A 25,136-nucleotide genomic window follows, 5' to 3' on the forward strand; every position below is an offset into this window, starting at 1 on the left:
TAATAATAAATGATGCAAAACTCCCCTCAGTTTGGCATGATCGTTGTCATCCTTTTTAACCAGGAACAAGTGAGTGGCTGGGAAAGAAACTGAATTTCTACAGGCCTAGTGGTTTATATGCATTTCACACAAATCCAGAATTGATTTAGATATTAAAATTTTGACTGTGATTCAAGATTGTAAGGCGAGCAAATTTTGGTTTGCTTATCTGGTGAGCAACTACTATATAGCCTTAATCAAATCCGGAAAAAAAAAACTGGGCCCATTGATTTGCAATACATTTTCCAAAACCTGGACAAAGGGCAAAATAAGATCGATGCCAAGGACCCTCCTCTATCTGGGGGGGAAAAAAGGCATAAACCAACCATAAAGATAAGATTTCTAGCTCAGGTGAAGGTTGAGCTATGAAATGTGAATGTTCGATCATACGACCACTGAAATTCCTAGTTACATCCTATAAACATAAAGAAAAATTAAATTCTCCACCTCCAGAGTTTGATCAGGTAGTAAGTTCTTTTTCCAACTTTCTGTTGGACCAGACCTTGTTTTGGAACTGCCCACTTTTCACTCCCATATAGGAAATGGCTTCTGCATTCTGAATCTCGTAAGGATGCTCAGAGTTGGGCATTCTTTTAACCTCTACAGTCGTACTTCAGCCATTTCCACCCTCATTACCCCTTCAACTTTCTCACAGGATTTATCTGCTCAGGATCAGAAAACTGAATATTCTGCCTCTAGAATGTTGAGTGAGGGTAAAATCCAGTAAGATTTCCCATCGACTCACTTTTTGTCAGAGGGAAAACCATTCCTGTAGAGCGGAGGTGTTCCTTCAGCAAGACAGCAAAACTGTAACAGACATAGATCCCGAAGGATCTTATGCTAATAAGTCATAATTATTATTGTTATTAGGAATTTATTAAGCACTTAATATCTGTCAAGCACTGTTCTTCTAAGTGGTGGGTTAGATACAACTTACTCTGGTTGGCTATAGTCCTTGTCCCTCTTGGGGCTCACAGTCTAAGTAAGAAAGAGAACAGGTTAGTCAGTGCTCTGCACACAGTAGGTGCTCAATAAATATGACTGAATGAATCTCCATTTTTCAGTTGAGGAAACCAAGTCACAGAGAAGCTAAGTGACTTGCCTGAGGTCACACAGCAAACAATTGGCAGGGCAGGGAGTAGAATCCAGGTCCTCTGACTCCCAAGCTGATGCTCTTTCCACTAGACCACATTGTTTCTCATTTTTTTAAGTACTTGCTACTTTTCAAAGCATGGTGTGATTTGGAAGACAGGGAGATATTCTGGTGAGAGGAAAAGACAAGGAAACAAGTCCTATCTTTATGACCAAGGCTGCCCTCTGGGGATGGAGCAAAAATCTTTGGGTACAAAATGGGGCTGGGGCTGTCTTTTTTCTTCATTCTGAAGGATTATTTTTTTTTTGGTCCTGATCTCAGTTTTACATTAGTTCTGGAAATAAGTACATTTATTTTTAAAGCCACAAAGGGAAAAAAAAAGAAGAACAATGAGGTATTTTTCTTTGAAAATAAAAACATGACTTCCAGGAAAAACTCTTCTATTTTCAACAGAAAAATCCATGGATATAAAATGGAGGGCCAGTCAAAAGTCAGGTAAAGGTTTTTTGTGCTGAATCCACTGTAGGTGTACTTCAATAACTGGCCAGAAAAACGACTATATGGCAGTGATACTGAAGGAGGATATCAGTGTTCCTGATGTGTCGGTTGATGTCTGCAGGGGTTGCCCTGGATCTACTAAGGACATGTACATACTGGATGTGTATTTATTTCTGTATTTATTTACTCAAGACAGTACCTGTGTCACTTTCTGTCACATGATCGCTGTGGGTCTGCTGAAATCCAGGTATCGGCCGAGTGGTCAGGTACCAAACTGCATGAAGGACATCTGTAGCGTGAATTCGATTGTGATCTAAAAAGTCATCGACAAATACTTTTGTTACACTACTGTGGAGATGAGGTAGTGTGACAATTTTTAAAAAGCAGAGATAGGAAACAAAGCAATGGTTTGTCTTAAGAATTTACGCCACGAAACTTGATTCTTAAATTTCTTCTAATTTATAATTTCTTTTCACAAAATTTAGTTTTTGTGGCTACCAAGACTTTGAAATTCCTTTTTCTTAAAGATAAAATATACTGATTAATCATAAAACAAGTGAGAAAAAAACTCACTACTTTGGGAAGAATTTTCTACCATGGTTTCTGTTTAATGCTGTGTGGCTCATATACTTGCTAGGTGTAAACCAGTTATTGCTCGATCAACACAACTGATAGAGAATATACAGAATAGGCAACAGTGAAATTTTTCTAGTATGTTGTAAATATCCACTTTCCGTTCACACAATGAATATACATTTACAGCTTAAATCTATTGTGTTCAGAAATTAATATGTTGAATTGATAATTATTAAAGGTGATAGTATAAAGCTCTCAAATGTTGCAACCCTCGCTAACTGTGGAAATACTGCTTATACTGAGGCCCATTCGCACAGCCCCGACCGCTCAAAAGAAAGGGAAAAATCAGACTCAGCATTGCGCTTTGTTTCCTTACTCAAAGACAAATAATACAGACTTTCAGAATATATCCCTTAGGAGTACGATATTCCGATGACTAGAGCTCCTTCCAAGCTAATGTTCCAACTGCACCTCGCTCTCGACTTTCCCGTCTCCTCCCGCTCATGGCATTCCTCGGGTCTGGAACTTCCTTGCTCCCTTATTCTCACATTCTCCATGTTCAAAGCCCTCCCAAAATCCACCTCTCCCAATTAACCTTCCCAAGTCACGTTAACTCAGCATCCATCTCGGACGCAAGGGTAGTGTCACCCATCCTCACCACTTACTTTTATATACAGTGTTTCAAATGTACGTTCTATTGTTCACTCTGATGATTCTATTTGCCAATATTTTTTATGTCCGTCTCCCCCATTAGAGTGAAATCTTCCATTTGGGCATTCGACAAGTACTATTACTAGAGTTAGTACCCTTGAGAGTGAGATTCCATAAATACATGGAGGAAAGAATACATAAAGGCTGTTATGGAAGCTAAGAAGCTTAAAAAAGAAATGATGACAGCCATCTTCAGTGGATTTGCAGAATACCCACTAGATGCATGCCACAGAATTAAGGAACTGGGTACAGAATAAAAATGTTCCCATCTTCTTCTTACAGTAGGCTGGGAAAGTTAAAAAAATGAGCTATTAATTAGGCAGGAGAAAGGGTTAGTGATTTCAATGAATAACTAAGGAGACTAGAAAGAGGATGATCACAGAAAGAAAAACAATATGGTGAGAAGAATGTGAAACAGAAGGTATAACTGAAAAGGTCTATTATCATGCCTAAGAAAGCTGGCCAAAATGATCCAAATGTTGCCTCATGCTTCTACATCCAGGTTGACCACATTATGGGGTCAAATTTGAAAAAGAGATTAAATTGTCTGGATTCAAACTAATAATTAAAGCTCAGGTTTTCAAAGACTGTAACTCGATCATCTTCACGTTGGTGTTTACTTCACCATAAACCAAAAAAAAAATATGAAATCAAGGCACACATTTCTGCATTTGACAACTTTTGTTTTTCTATTTAATCAGTACAATACTATGCAAGAATGTTTGGGAGACAGCACTTCCCCTTTGGAAATAGGTTACAAACTATTTCAGAGTCAGCATTTCTAGCTAAAACTAATTAAAAAGGACAGTCTTCAAAGGAGAGGTACTTACAAGGAATGTCTCGGTAGCCATTTTCTAATGCACGAAAGTAATTCATGAATTGTTGAGTGGGAATTTTGAATATTTCCAACAAACCAGTGTCTTGAAATAGGGTGTACATTACCTAAACATAAATTAAAATCATTTCATTTTGAAGCTCCAAATTTCTAAACCTTACAGGTTTTCGGGATTTTAGAGTAGATCTGCTTCATAAAGTATACCTAAATATGTCACCCCATGTATGTTCTTAAATTGATCCGCCATTAGAATGGACCCCGATATCATACACCTGGTTGGCAGGGTAAATCAATTATTTCAAAAAGAAAGGGAGGTAGAATCTCATAATCCTGGAAAACCAAAAGCAATCTGAACACCTCTCCCGAAAAAGATCCAACACCCAACTATTTATTCTTCCTTTGGCCTTTTAATTCAAAAGATGGAGAAGCTGATGCCTTTTATAAGGGTCCCAAAGTAAGCCCGAGCTACATTCATCTCATTAAAACACATTTTAAAAGGATTTAATTCAAATTAAGCTTCCCTTTTCAATAGAAGACTCTTACAGCTTTCTCAGGAGGTGCAACGAGGTACAGCAAATTCTCACCTAACTTAACAAAAGCTATCCCCGAACGTTTGGAATATGTGAGAGTTTCCTGTATCTCTCACTCCCTGCATCTCCAGATTTTGAAAGCTGAGGAGGATGGAACAATTTTGTTTTAGTTGTCCTCCTGCTTTTGACTTGGGGTTGAGGGGTCAGGTCTAGATTTCCCCTGCTTTTCATTCATTCATTCAATCGTATTCATCGAGCGCTTACTGTGTGCCGAGCACCGTACTAAGTCCTCGGAAAGTACAATAAAGAGAGACAATCCCTGCCCACAAAGGGCTCAAAGGTATCTGAAAAAAAAAAATCCATCGGAAAAAATGGATTGGGTGCCGATCATTTTGGATGCCAGGAATTTCACTGAAATAGCCTGAAAATCCATTATTATAGCAAGGTCAGATTTCAAAAGAAGTGGAAAAAGAATCAAAATCGGATATTATTGCTTCCACTAAGAACAGGACCCAACAGTGTTTTTGTTTGATTTTAAAAGTTTTTCAATTTTATTTTCTTCTTCTGGTAGAACCACCCAAATAATTCAGTAGAGGGGAAAAATATTTGAAAACTATAAACACTGGAAAAACTTCATTAATTAAATGGCAAGCAATGGGGACGCAGATTTTAATATTAGCCAGATTCTGGTTATTTGATATTTTTGCTTTAAATACAATATGGCTTGTAGTCACCTGGGGAATAGCAGTTGCCTGGAAATACATGCCATTTTTAATAAACCAGAACTATATTGACGAGGGTCACTGCCAAAGAAAAAAGGTGCTTAGAACATATTAGGAATCAAGATAAAGTGACACAAATACTTTCAAAAGCACATATAACCCTGTTGGATTGTTTTAATTCCCAAATCAAGATTTCTTAAATGACTGTATCAAGGTGGAGCAAATGAAATCAGTTCTTCAGTTTGAGGCTGTAAATGGAACACTTTTTGAGGAGTATTAAGTAATTTTACTATTGCCAGAGGCTCACCTCCAAAAATGAACAGCTAACTCCCTTGGCCAAGCCTATTGTTTTGGGAAATGTCATATCAATCAGTCATATATTTATTGAGTACTTACTATGTACAGATCACTGTACTAAGTGTTTTGGAGAGTACAATACGACAGAATCAGCAGATATGTACCCTGCCCATATTAGATTTGTCTTTCTTGGAATAATTTAAAAAATATTTTAATGATTAATTTTACTCTATTATTTCCTTCCATCTGAAAATTATTTTAGTGACCATCTCCCCACAAGATTGTAAACTCCTTGAGGGTGATCAGGTTGACTAATTCTACTGTACTTGCCCAACTGCTCAGTACAGTACTCTGTAGTGTGTACTACTTACTGATTGGCCTAAATTAAGGTGGACGTTTTTTCCTCAATTTTCTATTTGAGAGGCCATAACTGCCCTGCCAAGCAGAATGAAGTGCACTAGTAACTTCTAGATGTTGGTCTTTTCAATAATTCAAAATGAAAAATACCCAGTTGTTCTACACGCTCATTAAACCTGGGCATATCATTAGAAATTGTACTGTACTTTCCAAGCACTTAGTACAGTGCTCTGCACACAGTAAGCGCTCAATAAGTACGACTGAATGAATGAAAGCTGTCTAGGAAGACAGTACCTTAAAGGCAGGACTTCTACCTTTTAACCTCTAGTGTACTCTCCCAAAGGTTTAGGTTAGTACTCTGCACACAGAGGCTCAATAAATACTGCCGATTGACTCATGTTTGCCAGATTACACAAATTCAACTGAATAAGTATCACCAAAAGAGCCAAGGTACAATCAATCAATTCATCGATAGCTTTTGTCGAGCACATACTGTATGCCCAGCGCTGTACTAAGTTCTTAGGAGAATCCGTGGGCACATTTCCTGCCCATGAGCTTCCAGTATAAGTATTAGTGGATTTAGATACAGATTCTCCATTTCATTCATTCATTCAATAGTATTTATTGAGCACTTACTATGTGCGAGCACTGTTCCAAGCGCTTGGAATGTACAATTTGGCAACAGATAGAGACAATCCCTGCCCAATGACGGGCTCACAGTATAACCGGGGGAGACAGACGGCAGAGCAAAACAGAACGAAACAAAAACAAGACAACATTATCATGATAAATAGAATCAAAGGGATGTACACCTCATTAACAAAATAAATAGGGTAATAAATAATATATACAAATGAACACAGTGCTGAGGGCAGGGAAAAGTGGGGGAGGAACAAAGGGAAAGGGGGCTCAACTGGGGGGGAGGTGAAGGGGGTAGGGGGAGGAGCAGAGGGTGGAGGGGGAGCAGAGGGAAAAGGGGGTAGCTCAGTCTGGGAAGGCCTATTGGAGGAGGTGAGCTCTCAATAGGGCTTTGAAGAGGGGAAGAGAGTTAGTTTGGTGGAGGTGAGGAGTGAGGGCATTCCGGGACAGCTGTAGGACGTGGGCCAGAGGTCGACGGCAGGATAGGCGTGAATGGGGGACGGTGAGGAGGTGAGTGGCAGAGAAGCGGAGCATATGGGGTGGGCAGTAGAAAGAGAGAAGGGAGGTGAGGTAGGAGGGGGCAAGGTGATGGAGAGCTTTGAAGCCAAGAGTGAGGAGTTTTTGTTTCATGCGGAGGTTGATAGGCAACCACTGGGGGTTTTTAAAGAGGGGAATGACATGCCCAGAGCATTTCTGTAGGAAGATGATCTGGGAAGCAGAATGAAGAATAGACCGGGGTGGGGAGAGACAGGAGGAAGGGAGATCAGAGAGAAGGCTGACACAATAATCCAGCCGGGATATTATGAGAGCTTGTACCAGTAAGATAGCCTTTTGGATGGAGAGGAAAGGGCGGATCTTGGCGATAATGTAAAGGGGAGACCGGCAGGTGCTGGTGACGGATTGGATGTGTGGGGTGAATGAGAGAGCTGAGTCAAGGATGACACCAAGGTTGCGGGCTTGTGAGATGGGAAGGATGGTCGTGCCGTCCACAGTGACAGGGAAGTCAGGAAGAGGACAGGGTTTGGGAGGGAAGATAAGGAGGTCAGTTTAGGACATGAGTTTTAGGTGGCGGGCAGACATCCAGGTGGAAACGTCCCGGAGGCAGGAGGAGATACGAGCCTGAAGGGAGGGGGAGAGAACAGGGGAGGAGATGTAGATGTGGGTGTCATCTGCAAAGAGATGATAGTTGAAGCCGTGGGAGCGAATGAGTTCACCAAGGGAGTGAGTGTAGATGGAGAACAGAAGAGGGCCAAAAACTGACCCTTGAGGAACCCCTACAGTTAGCGGATGGGAGGGGGAGGAGGAGCTCCCGAAGGATCACAAATAATTAAAACTTGAAAAGAGGTTTCAAAGAATATACATATCCCCAACCCTCATGAATTTGACCATCACTAATATGGAATTTTTGATGAGGAGAGAGATCCCCCAGCTTCTTTCCTTTGTCCTCTTCACTTCTGCCAATGGAAGGTAAAGCTAATATCTCGAGAAGGCCACATCTCCTCCAAGAGACCTTCCCTGACCAAGCCCTCTTTTCCCCGGCTCCCTCTCCCTTCTGCGTCTATGCACTTGAAGCTGTGACCTTTGGATATTTGCCATTCGCCCCACCGCCAACCTCATAGCACTTATGTAAATAATTTTACATTATATCGATATATAATTATATGCATATAACTATATGTAAGCAAATTTGAATTATTTATTCATATTAATGTCTGTCTCTTCCTCTAGACTGTAAACTTGTTACGACAGGGAACATGTCTGCTACTTCAACTGTATTGTACTCTCCCAAGTGCTCGCAGATAACCATTGACTGATCAAGAAGGAAGTCTTGGATCCATTCAGTGGTTAGCAAAGCTGCAGTTAAATCATAAGCACCAAGAGAAATGAAGAAACAGCAGAAGAGAAGAGGAAGCGGAGAGTGGAGATGATGCAGGTCCTGAACATCTCCCTGCCCTGAGCAGATTTAAAGAGACAGGTAAAGATAAAGCAGTACAAACTCTAGCTGCTAAATTTAACTGTAATAGTCACCCTGGGGCACACTAACACAAGGGAAGCACCCAGCAAAAGCCCAATAATGAAACAACATTGAAAACCACAGCATATTACAACTCAGACTTTTCCTAAAGTACTAATTAGAGGAATTGTACCATAGATGGAAATAATGTTTTCTAAAGAACTGGCCTTTCCACTCCAACAAGTTATAATCCTTCAGTGCATCGATAACAATCAATGACATTTTCTTTCTGTGAAAATACCAATGCATTGACATATGTGAATTTCTAATCTGCACCTAAATGGTTCTTTCTCAATGCCTTCTCTGAGTATTCTCGAAAATAATGAAAAGGCAAATAACCGCTTGCTCAGATGCCTGTGGCGAGAAACAATTTTTGCTGAGAAAACAAAGAAAAGCCAAATAGGGTTAATTTTTGGCTGGGGGGCGGGGCAGAGCACATCCCGTCCCTTCTTTGCAAAGGCCTGTAACTTTGCCTATGGCTGTCCTTCACCAGCCCTTCACGGCTCTTCATTCATTCATTCGATCATATTTACTGAGCACTTACTGTGTGCAGAGCACTGTACTAGGCTCTTGGAAAGTACAATTCAGCAATAAAGAGAGACAATCCCTGCCCACATCGGGGTTACAGACTAGAAGCAGAGAGACAGACATCAAAAGAAGTAAACAAGGCATCAATATAAATAGAATTATATACACATCAAAACAAGTAAACGGGAATCAATACAAATTAATAGAATTGCAGATATGTACATATATACACAAGTGCCATGGGGTGGAGTGGGGGAGGGCAAAGGGAGCGAGTTGGGGAAACACAGAGGGGAGGAGGAGCTGAGGAAAAGAGGGGAGCTAATTCTCTTTAGACTCTAAGCTCACTCTGGGCAGGGAACATTTCTACAAACACTCTCATTCTGTACTCTCCCGAGTTTAGCAGTCTGCTGTGCACATAGTCAGCACTCAATAAATACCATTGTTTGAGTGCTTGATAGGCAGGTGACAAAATGGAAGTGAGTCTGAGCGTCCGGCCTGTGTTTTTGAGGCCACACCGATGGGGACCGGAGAGCCAGTGTGAATTTCCGTAAGGATGCATGACTGGGGGCGGGGGAGCCGGGGGAGGCGGGGGAACGAGACCTGAGCAAATGCCCATTTCAGAGAGATGCCTGGGAAAGTTAGTAAAGCAAATATCACCTGATTAGCTGGGTCTACCCCAGCACTTAAACAGTGCCTGGCACACAGCAAGCGCTTAACAAATCCCATTTTAAAAAAACACAACTCAGAGTTTTTGTCCAATATTCAAGGCTGCTAGAAACTACTGATAACATTTTCTGAGGTTACGAGCTGGCCCACAAACCTGGCTGAGGATCCTTCCTGATTTGCCTCCCATTTTTTCCATGAGTTCAAAAATTTGAAAGTTCCAGTTGCTCATCTTCTCCATTAACGATTCATGATCTTCCATTAACATTAGTTCTGACTCCTGTTCAGTCTGTGCATGAGAGATGAAAGTTTTCAAAATGATTCTTCCACTGCAAGGTGTGTCAGATCAACCCCCAAATTCCAGCTAAAGGTTGATGCTTCAAATGCTTCTAAAACTGTGATTTGTGAGGGATATTCTCAAATTACTGGTCTACATGGTTTGTATTTGGTTCCATCTTAGCAATGTTCTATTATTGTGTGATGATCTTCGATGAATCAATAAAAAGTAATTTCAACTCACACTATATAAATACCATTAAGCGACTGCTAGGAAACCGCCAGACAGCAAAAGGTTTAATGCACACTATTTTAGTATTTCCAGTTTTTAGTAACAAAAATGAAGAAAGCTTTCACTTTTTGTTGGCTGTTTCCACTGAGTTGTTAAGTGCCTCTTGGGATGTGGTGAAGGACATAAGACACTCTGCCTTTTAAAGTTTCGAGTTAGTGGACCGAAGAACTCTCCTAATGCTCGGATCTTCTGAAAAGAGGTCAAAACGTACGCTATTGTATCAAGTCAAAGATTTATAACATTCTGTGAAGACACCCAGAGAGAAATCCATTCTATATTCTATTTAACTAGTAGTACACACAAACATTCAAGTTCTGAAAATTTCCCCTTACATTTGGCTGCGGATTATTCTGTGCTTCTTCCGTTAGTTGACTGTCACTTTGGAGGGGAAATTTTCTGCAGTCTCTCGTCTCTGTTCCTTTTTCTTGCAGGGGGCCGGTAAGTCCGGTAAGATGGACTGATTCTTTTGAAAGACTAGGGTTTCCTTCTTCACCTTTTGAAGATCAGATTTGGTGAGAATCTTTATTATTTTCTAGTTAGGATGTGCACCAAATTTGATAGATTAGGGATATAGATAACTGTAGATATTTTTCCTGTTCAGTCAATCATTTTTATTGAATGCAGAGCACTATATGAAGCCATCTGGGGAGCTTACCCAGGGGATATTAAGTTTACAATTTAGGGTGAGGGAACAGAACACATATATGAAATTGCATATGAATAAAAGGGAAAAAAACATATCGCTATATACATACCTCTTGTAGCACCAGTTGGGAACTCAATGCTTTTGACTGATCTGTGGATTTCAGCTCTTTTGGAATGTACCATATTTGGGCTAAGTCATGAAGTGGAGTAATGAAGCCAATCGGGTTTGTCTGTGAATGCCTTTTGAAGGAAGATGTGACTCTTGGATAGAATTTTGAAGGAGAGGAGGGGCATGGTTTGGTGAAGGGAAGGGAGGGAGGGGGGGTGCTATTTCAGGCTAGCAGGGATAGCATACGTTTTGGCTCGGAGGTAGGAAGAGGCAAGTTGGGTGCAGGAAACGGTAGAAAGGCTTGCTTAACTGTAGAGGAGGGCGTAAGACAGGGTGGAGAGTGAAATCAAGACCGCCACATAACATGGGTTTAGTTGGTAAAGGATCTTAATGTTCACCATCAGTTTCAATGTGATAAGACAGGAACTGTGTCAACCTGATCATTTTGAAACCCAGTGCTTGGTACAGTGCTTGACACATAGAAAGCGCTTAACAAGATCCATTATCGTTATTAAATGGAAGCATGGGAACTGACAGGACCCACACAGTGTTTAACAGAATTTGTGCTCTAATAGACTGATTAGAGAGGGAGAGGAACAGGGAGGTCAATTAGGAAGCTAATTTGAAAGTACAGGTACGAAGTAGCTGCACCTGGATTAGGAAGGTGGAAATAAAGAGTAGGAGATAGAATGGAGAAATATTGTGGACCGGTTGTGAAGCATGAAAGGCACAGCGGAATCTAAGATGAAGCTATGATGTGGAGCCTGGAGACTGGGGGAACAGTGGTGCCACTTAAGGGAAAAGGAGATTGACCGCTAACACCTTGGTACAAAGGGACAAGGTCTTATCGAATTGTGGTTAGGCTACTCAATCAGCCTCCTTGATGCCTTCCTGCCTGCGGCGAGTTCCCACTCTAATCTACACTACATACCGCTGTATGTGTCTTTTTTTTTTTTTTGAAGTATCACTCAAGTCACATCTCCCCTTTCCTCAAAACCTCTGACGGCTTCCAATTTCCCTCCGCGTCTACCAAAACTACTCATAATTGACTTCAACGCTTCACGACAACTCTCTTCCTCTTACAGATTCAAGCAGCGTGGTCTAGTGGATAGGCCATGGGCCTGGGAGTCCGAAGGCCCTGGGTTCTAATCCTGGCTCCGCAACTTGTCTGCTGTGTGACCTTGGGAAAGTCACTTTACTTCTCTGTACCCCAGTTCCCTCATCTGTAAAATGGGGATTAAGACTGTGAGCCCCAAGTGGGACAGGGACTGTGTCCAACCTGATTACCTTTTATCTACTCCAGTATGTCATAGTGCCTGGCACATAGTAAACGCTTAACAAAAGCCATCAGTTTTTTCTCTCTCTGTATATATACATACATACACACCTATACATCTATATACACATACACATATATGTTTCTCTCTCTATTCTTCCCTTCTCCTTCCTTCAACAAGCTTGAACTTTTTATCTCTGCTCCCCGGAACCTCTCCACCTTCTTTCCCACAATGAATTACAGAAAATATGGTCACTTTGACCTACCCAGGTCTTAAAACCACAGTTTTCTAAACTTGAATTTGGCCAGGCCGAGTGCTTAAGGTGGCAGTTCGGGGTACGATTTCCATGCTAAGTTTTAGGAAACGGTTGGTGGTGTTGACACAAAAAGCCAGTCTTTTTGCCTTCCAGATAATCCCCTCCTTATGCCTACTACCTGGATCCCTCTAGCTGTACCCATCAATTCCCCAAGGTGGCTAATCAGACGGGAAAGGGAACGGTGTGTTTCCCTCAGGAAGGGTGGTGAATTTTAGGAATACCTGCCACTGGCCTCGTGAACTTGGCCTCGTGAACTTACTTTCTTACCAAATTTCAGTGCACTGTTCCTACCATTGTAATAATAACAGTGGTATCTTTTAAGTGCTTACTATGTGCCAGACACTGTATACTAATCACCAGGGTGGATAAAAGCAAATAGGGGTGGACACAGTCCCTGTCCCATGTGGGGCTCACAGTCTCATCCCTATTTTATAGATGAGGTAAATGAGGCCCAGAGAAGTGAAGCGACTTGCCCAAGAACATGCAGCAGACGAGTGGTGGAGCCAGGATTAGAACCCATGACCTTCTGACTCCCAGGCCCATGCTCTAGCCTCTACACCGTGTGGGGAAAGAAGGGCAATTTTTTGGCATTCTTTGTATCTAATGCTCAAAAGCCACTCACCAACTACTTAGGAGGGGTAAACCACATCACAGAACTAAATCAAAACAACCTCCATCATGGGTTTCCTATCAACCAAATTATGGGATTAAATATGTCCTCATATGCCCCCCTTGGGTTCAATAAATATTAACCAATGAGGAGAGTATAGTGATAAATCTAGTAACATCATAACCACTTTCAGTTTGGAAATTACGGCTTTTTTTTCCTCTTAAGATTAATTATTTAAAAAACAACAGCCAAATCAATGCCTGAAGGTAATGAGTGCTCAATGAAAATCAAATCATAGAAAATTTGATCCACTATTTATGAAAAAAGAACCACCTATTAAAATCACACACAAAAATGATACTTTATCACTAATCCATTTTGTTTAGGGCCTGGGATATCTAAATAGATATAATTTTGCCTTGAAAGAGAGTTCTGGTTAAAAAAAAAAAAACCCACACAAAAACAACAGGAAAATGATGTGGTGCAAGTGCAGCCTAATAGAGTGCAGGTCTGGGAGTCAAGAGGTCTGGGTTTTAGTTTCTGACTCCAAGTTTCTGAAAGCAGCATTGTGTAGTGGATAGAGCAAGGGTCTGGGAGTCAGAAGGTTATGGCTTCTAATCCCGGCTCCGCCACCTGTCTGCTGAGTGACCTTGGGCAAGTCGCTTCACTTCTCTATGCGTTAGTGACCTCGTCTTTAAAATGGGGACTGGGATTGCGAGCCCCATGTGGGACAGGGACTGTATCCAACCAGATTTGCTTGTACCCACCCCAGTGCTTAGTACAGTGTCTGGCACATAATAAGTGCTCAACAGATGCCACAATTATTAGTATTATTATTATTAGGCAAGGAACGTGTCTACCAGCTCCGCTGAATTGTTTTCTCCCAAGTTCTTAGTACATTGCTCTGCACACGACGAGTGCTTTAACAAATGCCAATAGATTGATGGACTGCTCCACTACCAGTCTGTTGTGGGATCACGAAAAGACCTCTTAACCACTCTGGGCCTCAGTTTTCTCATCTGTAAAATGGGGCTAATAATTCCTGCCTTCCCCTTCCTTAAAGGGGTGCTGGGAAAATTTTAAAAAGCCCCTTCTTCCTGCTCCAGGAACTCGTCGGATCACCACTAGATAACTGTTTCAACTCCCTTGATTGGTCTTCCTGCCTCTAGTCTACACCACACTCTGCTGCCTGATTAGATTTTCTGAAGAGCTCTTCTCTGCGCATCTCCCCATTGTTCAAAAAAAAAAATCCAGTGGTTTTCAAATTCTCTCTGAATCAAGCAGGAACTCTGGACTTTTGACTTAGAGGTACTCGATAAGCTCTCTCCCATTAGAGCCTAGCTCTCACTCTTCCTTCCCCTTGAAGTAAGCTACTCACCGCGCCTCGTCCTCTTCTCTGCCACCTCCAACCCCTTGCTCAGGAGCTTCCTCTGACCAGAACCCCCTTCCTCTTCAAATCTGCCAAACCATAACCTTTCTGAAATCCCACCTCATCCAGGGGCTTCTCTCCAGTTAATCTGTATTCTCTTCAATCGCATTACCCCAAGGACCATCTACAGCACCTTTGGGCTATTTCTATACCTTGGCACTCAAAATGACCTGTGGCACGTATTCAACCGAACGCCCATCTTTCCATTTCTTCTTCCTCGTATCGGTAAACTATTTTCTGTCTTTCCCTTTAGAACGAGGATATCTTCTACCTATATTATACTTTCCCAGGTGTTGATCAATTTTAGCATCCTGCACATAATAGGCACTCGATAAATAGGCTACTGATCGGTCGATACCAATTCAAGACGACAGCACTATCATTCTCATCATTATTATTGTGCAATTAGGAGAACTATCGATGTAGAACTGCACTGGTTAATTGGAATCACTCAAGCAGCCGAGAGTAACTACAATATGCGTACATTTTGCATTCTCACCTGATTGTCCGCCCTGGCATTCTGCGCCAGTTTCTGTTTCAGGGGATGGGATATACTTGAGTATTTGACGTCCACAGCTTACAGAATAAATTAGATAAGGCAAAACATCAGGCAATTTTTATCATTTCAATAGTGCTTGTAATATGCCTTGGCCCTCACTAAAAAACAGACAACTGCGATGAGAATGCATTCTACGGTGGCCCCCTCCTCTAACCCCATCCGTACTCCAAAGAACGAAATATTGTAAAAGAACTGGTGGTGCTATAATGGAAGCAACCTGACCTGGGGAGTATTTGGATAGAAGCCCTTCAAGGACCAAGGCTAGCAAAGTAATAATTCATCTGGATGGCTCTTAACAAGTCACTGGAGCGACCCGATCCGATATGATAAATAGCTGTCCCATTAAAGAGGTTACTAATGACCGAGTTACAACTGGGATAATTACAATTTTCCTTGGTGTCTTGTGATAGGTCATTATTCTTTTACAGACAAAAAGTGAGAGGATAAGGGATACTGCCATATTTCATTCTGGAGGTAGCACAGGCTAGTGGAAAGAGGACAGAACCTGGGGGTTAGGATCCCGAGGTTCTAGCCCCAGCTCCATGACCGGGGGAAAGTTACTTAACTCTCTGGGATAGAAGACTTGTTCTCCTTGCCTTTTAGACTGTGAGCCCTGGCTCCGTCAGGGCCCTGTGGCTGGTCAGATTATCCCGTCTATCCCCCAGTGTATAACACAGTGCTTGGCACATAGTACGTCCTTAATCAATTCCATCATTAATTGAGAAGCTTCTTTCCTCAGAGAACCCGATCTTTAGATAATAAAGCTGAGGGAGGAGAATTATTTCAAGTCCATTAAGCTCAGGGGGATATCTAAAGTATTTCAAAATCTACGCAATCTAAGGGAATGGACGCAATGGCAAAGGGGACTATGAACTTTCAGAACCTCAGATTTATACCTATACCTTGAAATAGAAACAAACAAAAGTTTGGAGGGTTACCTGTTACACAGATGGCTACCAGATGCTCTAAACTGCAGTTGAAAATCTGCACTACTAAGTGCATATCCCAGAGATTTATGATAATTAACACTTGGCTTAGTCAGGAAATCAGCAGTATCAGGAAATTCTACTGGTGACCGGTTAACTAGAGAACCACCGGACAATGGACAATGGCTAGGCGAGCTCACAGGACTCAAGTTAGGTGAAGTACCTAAAAAACCCGATCAGAAACATATATTAATTGGGCACTTTCTTTCTTTGTGAAGAAGCCATAGAAACAGCCAACTGTTGTTGGCTCATCAGTCATAACAGATACTCAGTTCATTCAATCACAATAACTACAACAAGTTACTAGCACATGTATTTTAAAGAGGGCTTGGGGGCTCTGACACGAGCATGAAAGAAACATGAAAAATTACTCGAAAGAGAACTGTTCGATCAGGAAGGAACAGAGAAGAAGGTGCTTTATATGTCTCACCATTCTGATATATTTTAAAAGCAGGATGTTGCTGTGCTGCTGGTTAGCACTATTAATCTGTTCCATGAAAATGCTAAGTGTAAAAATCCTGTCCGAAGTATGGTTTCCCACAGGAAATGATATAAAACATGTTCATGTGTTCCCAAGAGGAAAAGAAATGACCCAAACAATATGAATATACTATATTAAACATTGATTAAAAACACAATATAATTACATGTCCAAATTGTAATGTAGACAGGTACCAATGACATTTTGAATAGCAGGTCTATCCTTTGTGCAGCCCATGTACATACTTAATTTTCATAGCACTGTCATTTGCCTCATATTTATTCAGCAAAGAGGCACCAGTGCTTCTCTTATCTAAGCTAACTCTGATCTGTTAGATATGATCTGCTAGGTCTGTCATTATCAAATGTTAAACTGAAATGGGTTCTAATCTCTCCATTCATTTCATTCAAAGAACTTCAAAGGTTGAGGAAAGGACGCGAGGTGTTTCAGCCAAACTAAATACAACCAACAAAGTAAACCAACTGAGCGGATACTGTAATTGCTACGAGTACTACAGTTTAATAGCACTACCATGAAATAGTTTTAAGAGTGGGATTTTGCTATTTTATTACTATTTTGCATTTATAATGTACCTTTTTTTCTAGGGACCTTTAAAACAATTCACAAAAACCCAGTTAAGAGAAAAGAAAACCACACCACACTTTATTCTTTCCCTAAGCTTTGCTTCATTCTCTAATCTCCCCGAGGATTCCCCCATGCCCTTTCATTCTAAATTCTGATATGTTCATCCTCAAATAATTAATGGGGGGACCAATTTCTGTAGCCAACTGGCATCATGCTCTAATTTTTTTTTTTAACAACTGGAAATTGGTAAAATATGATATGCGAATTATCTTATACTAGAGCCTAACATAACTGTAATCCATAACAAGATTTTCCCACTGAAATCATACAAAAAAGATCTTACCAGCTCGTCGGGGACCAAGGTGATGGGTCAGTGACACTGAGGATGACCTTTGTTTTGGAATTGTCAGGAGGTTTGAACAGAAAGGCCCGTTAAGATGGGGCCCTGGGCTAAAAGGAAAAGATAACAGTTGAGGATTAAAACTGTACTAGTAACTGTAATTACTTTTTTCATTCTTGGGCTTGATGCAATTAGTGTTTAGGGTGGACAGAGATGCATTCATCTACCGAATCAGGAGAGGAAAAGGAGGAAAAATACATTCTGATGATAAAATTGGAAAAGGGGAAGCTACAACATTACCTGACTTTTTCTGCCCTAGGACCCATTCTTCTCTTCCCTCCTATATTTCCCCACTTCCTATAAAGAACCATAATCCTGTGGATCCCATTAAACGGCAGAAACGGTTGGAAAACCAAGGAAAATGTCCAGAGGCATTTCCTGACCTGTACCTTTAGTCCCTTTCATAATGGTAGGAGGATTACAATTTTGAGCACTGCTGAGAGGATCCAGCATCCCTGAAATAAATGACTAAATGTCAACGTGAATGACTATAATTTACACCCATACAATATTTTAGTATACTTCTAAAGAGAAGAATTGGAATATCTGCTGTCACACCGTAATCAATTTTGGAGTGTTTTGACATTAGACCTATATACCAAATTGTCTTCCTCTAATACTAAGATGCAAAATCACTCCTCTTCATAAAATTTCCCAGAGCTAGGAAGTTGAGGTATTGCTACCCTGGTTTTGTAAGTGGGAAAACTAAAGCACTAAGCACTAAGATGAAGTCAAATGACAAAGAGTCAGTGGTACGGCCGTTAAGTCAGGGCCGGGCAACCCCTAACATGCCTGACACATCAATCAATCAGTGGTAATCAATCAATTAGGGAAGCAGCGTGGCTCAGTGGAAGGAGCACGGGCTTTGGAGTCAGAGGTCATGGGTTCGAAACCCGGCTCGGCCATTTGTCAGCTGTGTGACTTTGGGCAAGTCACTTAACTTCTCGGTGCCTCAGTTACCTCATCTGTAAAATGGGGATTAAGACTGTGAGCCCCACGTGGGACAACCTGATTCCCCTGTGTCTACCCCAGCGCTTAGAACAGTGCTCGGCACATAGTAAGCGCTTAACAAATACCAACATTATTATTATTATTATTGGTAATTATTGAGTGCTTACTGTGTGCAGAACACTGTCCTAAGTGCTTGTGACACAGCACACCATTCTGACTGTCACACCAGTCTTTGGCTCAGTAGCAGCATGGCACAGTGGATAGAGCCCGGGCCTGGGAGTCAGAGGTCGTGGGTTCTAATCCCGCTTCTGCCACTTGTCGGCTGTGTGACTTCGGGCAAATTACTTAACTTCTCTAGGCCCCAGTTCCCTCACCTGTAAAATGCGGATGAAGTCTGTGAGCCCTTCGTGGGACACCCTGATTACCTTGTACTACCCCAGTGCTTAGAACAGTGCTTTGCACATAGTAAGCACTTAACAAATGCTATCATTACTATTATTTAAGATTTGGGGATCACAGCATATATTGTCAGTGCATATGAAATGCTCCTTTCTTCATGCAGTTTGGGATTACTTGGTTACTTAGTTCCACGGCCACCTAACTTAACCCCTAGAGATCACCTCAGCACCCTGGTTTTTTGGGGGGCGAGGGGTTTAATTGTATTTGTTAAGCACTCGCTGTGTACCGGGCACTGTACTAAATGCCGAGATAGATACGAGCTAATCAGGTTGGACGCAGTCCAAGTCACACATGGGCCTCACCGTCTTAATCCCCATTTTACAGATGAGGGAACGGAGGCCCAGAGAAGTGAAGTAACTTGCCCAAGGTCACCCAGCAGACAGGTGGTGGAGCCGGGATCAGTACCCAGGTCCTTCTGACTCCCAGGCCCGTGCTCTATTCCCCAGACCATGCTGCTTTTCTTATATGTTTGGGAGCCAGCCTACACGTTGGGCAGTTAGTTACAAACACATTGACTGAAATTAATTTCATCCCAACTAAAACAAACTTTTCCCAACTCCACATAATCATCCTTCAATAGGACACCACCAAGTACTTAAAATCCCATTCTATCCAAGAGGTCTTTCCTGATTAAGCCAACACTCCATTCATTCATTCATTCATTCATTCATTCACTCACTCACTCACTCACTCACTCACTCACTCACTCACTCATTCCATAGTATTATCGAGTGCTGACGGTGGGCAAAGGACTGTACTAAGCGCTTGGGAGAGTATAATATAATAATAAACAGACACATTCACTGCCCACAAGGAGCTTACAGTCTAGAGGGGGAGACTAACATTAATATGAATAAATATATTAATTACAAATATGTATATAAGTGCTCCCTCTCCCTTCTGCATTACCTATGTGCCTGGATCTGTACCTTTAAGCACTTGATAGTCATCCATCCTCAGTCCCACTGCACCTATGTACATAACCATAATTTATTTCATGTCTGTCACCCCCTCTAAACGGCAAGCTCTTTATGGGTAGGGAACATGTCTACCAACTCTGTTGTCCTCTCTCAAGCCCTTGGTAGAGTGCTCTGCCCATAATAAACTTTCAATAAATACCACTGATGGATTGACCACTCAGCACTCAGCTGAAAAACACTCCTTGTCCCTGGCTTAGAGTATTTCTGGGTAAATTAATGATCTAGGCCTTCCGAGGGGGCGATACAGTCTCTGGGATGAATCGGACACACAGGAAACTCCATTAATCCTCTCAGGGCACTCTATTTTGATTCTGAGGCCCAAGGCAGAATTTACTGAAGAGTATCCGATTGGGCCAGTGGGTTAAAACGGTTCCAGCTGTTTCCCAGAGTGACTATTTTATTCCTGAATGGCTGACAGACTGAAACACCCAAGCTTACTTTATAGTTAAATAATTCTTAATCTGAGATGTAAGGGACATGAATAAAATATATACATAATATACCTCAGACTGACCAAATTTTTCATTAAAGAACAATGGGACAGATCATCAGGGGAGGGAATAGCAGTTTGAACTACACGCTACTAGGAATAGACCAAAACTGGCCTAATGGCTGGAATTCCACTGTGGGGAAAAACTCAAAGATGGCATAGTTTATATCTGATAATAAAAATTATAATAATAATGGTATTTGTGAAGCCTTACTATGTGCCAAGCACTTTTCCAAGCGCTGGAGTAGATACAAGGTAAATAGGTTGTCCCCCGTGGAGCTCACAGTCTTAATCCCCATTTTACAGATGAGGTAACTGTGGCACAAAGAAGTTAAGTGACTTGCTCAAAGTCACACAGCTGACAATTAGCTGAGCCAGGACTAGAACTCACGACCTCTGTCTCCCAAGCCCATGCTCTTTCCACCAAAACCACGCTGAAGTGTTCATTAGAGTGTTGATATTTTTGGAGTTGCTGTTGGAATTAAAATGGATGTCTATGCCACATCAATTACAATGTATTCTCCCAAGTGCTTAGAATAGTGCTCCGCACACAGTTAAGTGCACGATAAAAATGATTTGTTGATTGATGGATCCATTAGTTAGTAGCAACTTTTATCTACTTTTATATCAGGACCGATCTTGATGTAAGTTAAAAACCCATAAGTGTGAATCAAGTCGTTTAAGCCTCAAATCACTGATGGGTTTGGGACTTTTAAAATATCAGCAACACTGAAATCTGAAAATTCACACAGTGCCCACGTTAAAAAGTTAAGAAAGCCAATGGCCTTTTGACAATAGATTGAAAAACCTAGAGGTCATTAAATGAGTGAAATTTATACAGTCTTTTTTAGATCAGGCCTATCATTTTGAATCGCGGTAAAGCAGAAAAAATTATCTCCAGCTAACAAAATGAATTGAGGTGATAAAATAGTTTGAATAATAAGCAAGAATGTCAGGACTTTCCCCTTTGTGAGATATTAGGCAAAGTCAGAATTTACCTTATTGCATTTTATATGACGATATAATGCACGCAGAAGTAAGGGAAAATCAGTGTTCGACTCTGCCATCTACTGCAATAAATGGGAAAATGCCTGGCATAAATGACTCCTCGACTATTGAATAGTTGCAATACATTCATGATGTCCAACGCACTGACACAAAGCCTTGACTCAAACAAAGAGACCATTTCCAGATTCATAAAAGAAAAAAAACTTCCTCTGATGCTGGTCTTGCATCAAAATTACTGCCTTTGAGATAAATATATATCATATAGATAGTATATATTTTATTTTGTATATATTTTTAGTACCCTATTTATTTTGTTAATGAGGTGTACATCCCCTTGATTCTATTTATCGTGATTATGTTGTCCTGTTTTTGTCCGTCTGTCTCCCCCGATTAGACTGGGAGCCCGTCCTTGGGCAGGGAGGGTCTCTATACGTTGCTGAATTGTTCATTCCAAGAGCTTAGTACAGTGCTCTGCACATAGTAAGCACTCAATAAATACAATTGAATGAATGAATGAATGAATGAATAAATAAATACCTGAAATATGCAATTTTGTTTACTTGATCTCAAGGGAAAATACCACTGGAACTGAAAAATTGACATAGCCTATAAATTAGTCCAGAAGCTATGCAAAAGGTACTAGAAAATAATGTTGGATCTCTGGAATCCTCCATTCTCTTTAATTCCTTTTTATGTTTTTTTTAATGTCGGCACTGAACTAAATTTGGCATGTAAGATCCCATTCGTGATTACCCCCAACCCCAATATATTAGTGAACCCTAATGGGAAACAGCGGTGAAGCTCTATTCTTAACTTCTCGGGCAAAATGTTGAAAAGTATCTTGGGAAATAGAGTTAAAAGATTTGCTCAAAGAAGGAAACTAGAGTTCATCCTGAAGCACCAATCTTCACTCCTGTGTGGGACTATTTAAGTAACCAATCAATCAAAGGTATTTTTGAGCGCTTACTGTGTATACCGTACAAAACACTTGTCAAAGTACAACGTTACAGAGTTGGTCAACTCGTTATCCGCTCACAACGAGCTTACAGAGAGACATTAATACCCCTCCTTATTATAAATAAATGAACTACGGGTATGTACGCCAGTCCTTTGGGGCTGAGGGAGGGGTGAGTAACGAGGGCAAATTCAAGTGCGGGGCAATGCAGAAGGGATTGGAAAAGAGGAAATGAGGGCTTAGTCAGGGAAGGCCTCTTGGAGGAGCTGTGGTTTTAATAATAAAGCAATGAAGGTGGGGAGCGTGATAGTCGTTCAGGTATAAAAGGGGAGGGAGTTTCAGGCCAGAGACAGGATGTGGGTAAGGGGTGGGCAGGGAGATTGATGAGATCGAGGTACAGTGAGTAGGTTGGTATTAGAGGAGTGAAGTACGTGGGCTGGATTGAAATAGAAAATCAGGGGTAAAGTAAAAGGAGGGAGGGGGATTGAGAGTTCTAAAGCCAGTGGTAAGGAGTTGCTGTTAGACACGGAGGTGGATGGGCAACCACTGCAGGTTCTTGAGGAGTTGGGGGACATGGACTGAATGGTTTTGTAGAAAAATTCACTCATTCATTCATTCAATAGTATTTATTGAGCGCTTACTATGTGCAGAGCACTGAACTAAGCGCCTGGAATGTACAAATCGGCAACAGATAGAGACAGTCCCTGCCCTTTGACGGGCTTCCAGTCCAATCGGGGGCTCATGAGAACTTAATATCTTATCTTCTGATCTGGGCGCTCAAACAGTAAGTCCCATTGTCTTTTGGAATAAAGAGTTAATGAGTTATGACACCTGGCTCAGTACAGTGCTTTGCACACAGTAAGCGCTCAACATGAGTGAACGAATCAATGGCTGGGAATGTTTCTTAAAATGCTACTCCTCTTTAGTTCTTAGAGAGTAGTAAGCAGATCTAGCAGTGTGGCCTACGGGAAGAGCGCGGGCCTGGAAATCAGAGGAACTGGGTTTTAATCCCCACTCTGCCACTTGCTTGCTGTGTGACCTTAGGCAAGTCATTTAACTTCTCTGTGCCTTGGTTCCCTCAACTGTAAAATGGGGATTCCAATCCTGTTTTGAAGTTGTTGTTTTTATGGTATTCGTTAAGCACCTACTATGTGCCGGGCATTGTACTAGCACAATAATAATAATAATGTTGGTATTTGTTAAGCGCTTACTATGTGCAGAGCACTGTTCTAAGCGCTGGGGTAGACACAAGGGAATCAGGTTGTCCCACGTGGGGCTCACAGTTAATCCCCATTTTACAGATGAGGTAACTGAGGCACAGAGAAGTTAAGTGACTTGTAGCACAAGGGTAGACATGAGCTAACCAGGTGGGCCACAGTCCCTCAAGGGATTCACAGTCTTAATTCCCATTCTACAGATGAGGTAGCTGAGGCAGAGAAGTGACTTGCCCACGTGGTCTAATGACTTGAGCAGAGAAATGGTGGAGCCAGGATTAGAACCCAGGTCATTTTGATTCCAAGGCCCGGGCTCTATCCACTAGAACCCATTGCTTCTCCCTCCTACTTAGACTGCTGAGCACATAACCTAGTATTTATCCCAGTGCTTAAAACCGTGCTTGACCCAGAGTAAGCGCTTAAAGAATACCATAAAAAAATCTAATCTATCAATGGTATTTATTGAGCACTTTACTGTCTGTAGGGCTCTGGGCTAAGCAGTTGGGAGAGTACAACACCCCGCAGTTGCTAGACATATTCTCTTTCCCCACAGAAAGTTATGGACATTAAACAAATTATGGATACATGCATAAGTGCAAGGCACTTCCCTGTGCCTCAGTTTCCTCAATTGTAAAATGAGGATTCAATACCTGTTCTCCCTCCTACTTAGATTGTAAACCCCATGCAGGATGGGGGTGGTGTCTGACCTGATTATCTTGCATCTACTTGAGTGTTTACAACAGTACTTGACACATATTAAGCACTTAAACCAATCCCTTACAAAAAGACAAAGGTGTGAAAAGTCTATTAAAACCAAGACCTAAGAGACTGTATTTTTTTAAGGTCTAGTAAAACCAAGACGGACGAGGCTGATCTTTTCATTTAAACACAGCACCTGGTCCCACTGATCTGAGTGATAAAGTCGGGAGGGTTCTCAGGGTCTGAATACCCGAACACATACCCATTGTACATGAGGGACTTGTGCCTTTTCAAGCGTTCTACATGACAGCATTAGACATGAGAGATCTCTTAGCTATTAAACCCCACAGGGGGGAACTGATTCATTCTAAAACAAAATGTTCCACGACTGATGACAAAAATGATACCATCCCAGATACAAATTAATCAGATTGGACACAGCCCCTGTCCCAGATGGGGCTCAAAGTCTAAGTAGGAGGGGGTAGGATTTAATGTCCATTTTGTCACTGGGGTAAGTGAGGCCCAGAGAAGCGAAGTGACTTGTCTAGGGTCACACGGCAGACTCGTGGCAGAGCTGGGCTTAGAACCCAAATCCTTTTCCTCCCAGGCCCAGGCTCTTTCCACTTGGCTAATGAAGATGATTACAATCGAGCTGTTTAGGCTTTACCTGGAAATACCATGTTCTTGATGAGCTCTTTTGCCATTATTGCGATCCCATTTTGAAGATGTCTGTTCAAGTGGTGGTAGGACTGAGGATCCTGAACTTCTCCTCAGCTGTGATGTCGGTAAACTACTTCTACTATTTAGTCCCTGTAAAATAATTTAACGGACGTTAACAATTCTCTAATGACATAAATATAATCTACACATATTACACACTTTCCGATGAATCCGGGGAAAACTTAAAGATTCC

At 41.5% G+C, this 25,136-nt stretch overlaps 1 protein-coding gene across 3 annotated transcripts in view; it reads right to left on the reverse strand.

Annotated features, from left to right (window-relative positions):
* The window catches only part of PDE3B (phosphodiesterase 3B), a 166,888-nt gene that overhangs the window by 10,586 nt on the left and 131,166 nt on the right, over positions 1-25,136 (reverse strand). For 2 of the 3 annotated variants that reach the window (XM_029061597.1, XM_029061596.2), the window contains exons 4-11: positions 24,891-25,033; positions 17,411-17,517; positions 15,954-16,164; positions 14,956-15,032; positions 10,403-10,563; positions 9,660-9,791; positions 3,748-3,859; positions 1,830-1,943 (exon numbers count right to left, since the gene is read on the reverse strand). In XM_029061597.1, the coding sequence (XP_028917430.1) occupies positions 1,830-1,943; positions 3,748-3,859; positions 9,660-9,791; positions 10,403-10,563; positions 14,956-15,032; positions 15,954-16,164; positions 17,411-17,517; positions 24,891-25,033 (1,057 nt within the window). The remainder of the gene's footprint in view (positions 1-1,829; positions 1,944-3,747; positions 3,860-9,659; positions 9,792-10,402; positions 10,564-14,955; positions 15,033-15,953; positions 16,165-17,410; positions 17,518-24,890; positions 25,034-25,136) is intronic. The other variant, XM_029061598.1, reaches the window with a different exon arrangement.

This window comes from Ornithorhynchus anatinus, chromosome 3 (assembly GCF_004115215.2).
Source record: "Ornithorhynchus anatinus isolate Pmale09 chromosome 3, mOrnAna1.pri.v4, whole genome shotgun sequence".
Lineage (NCBI taxonomy): Eukaryota > Metazoa > Chordata > Mammalia > Monotremata > Ornithorhynchidae > Ornithorhynchus > Ornithorhynchus anatinus.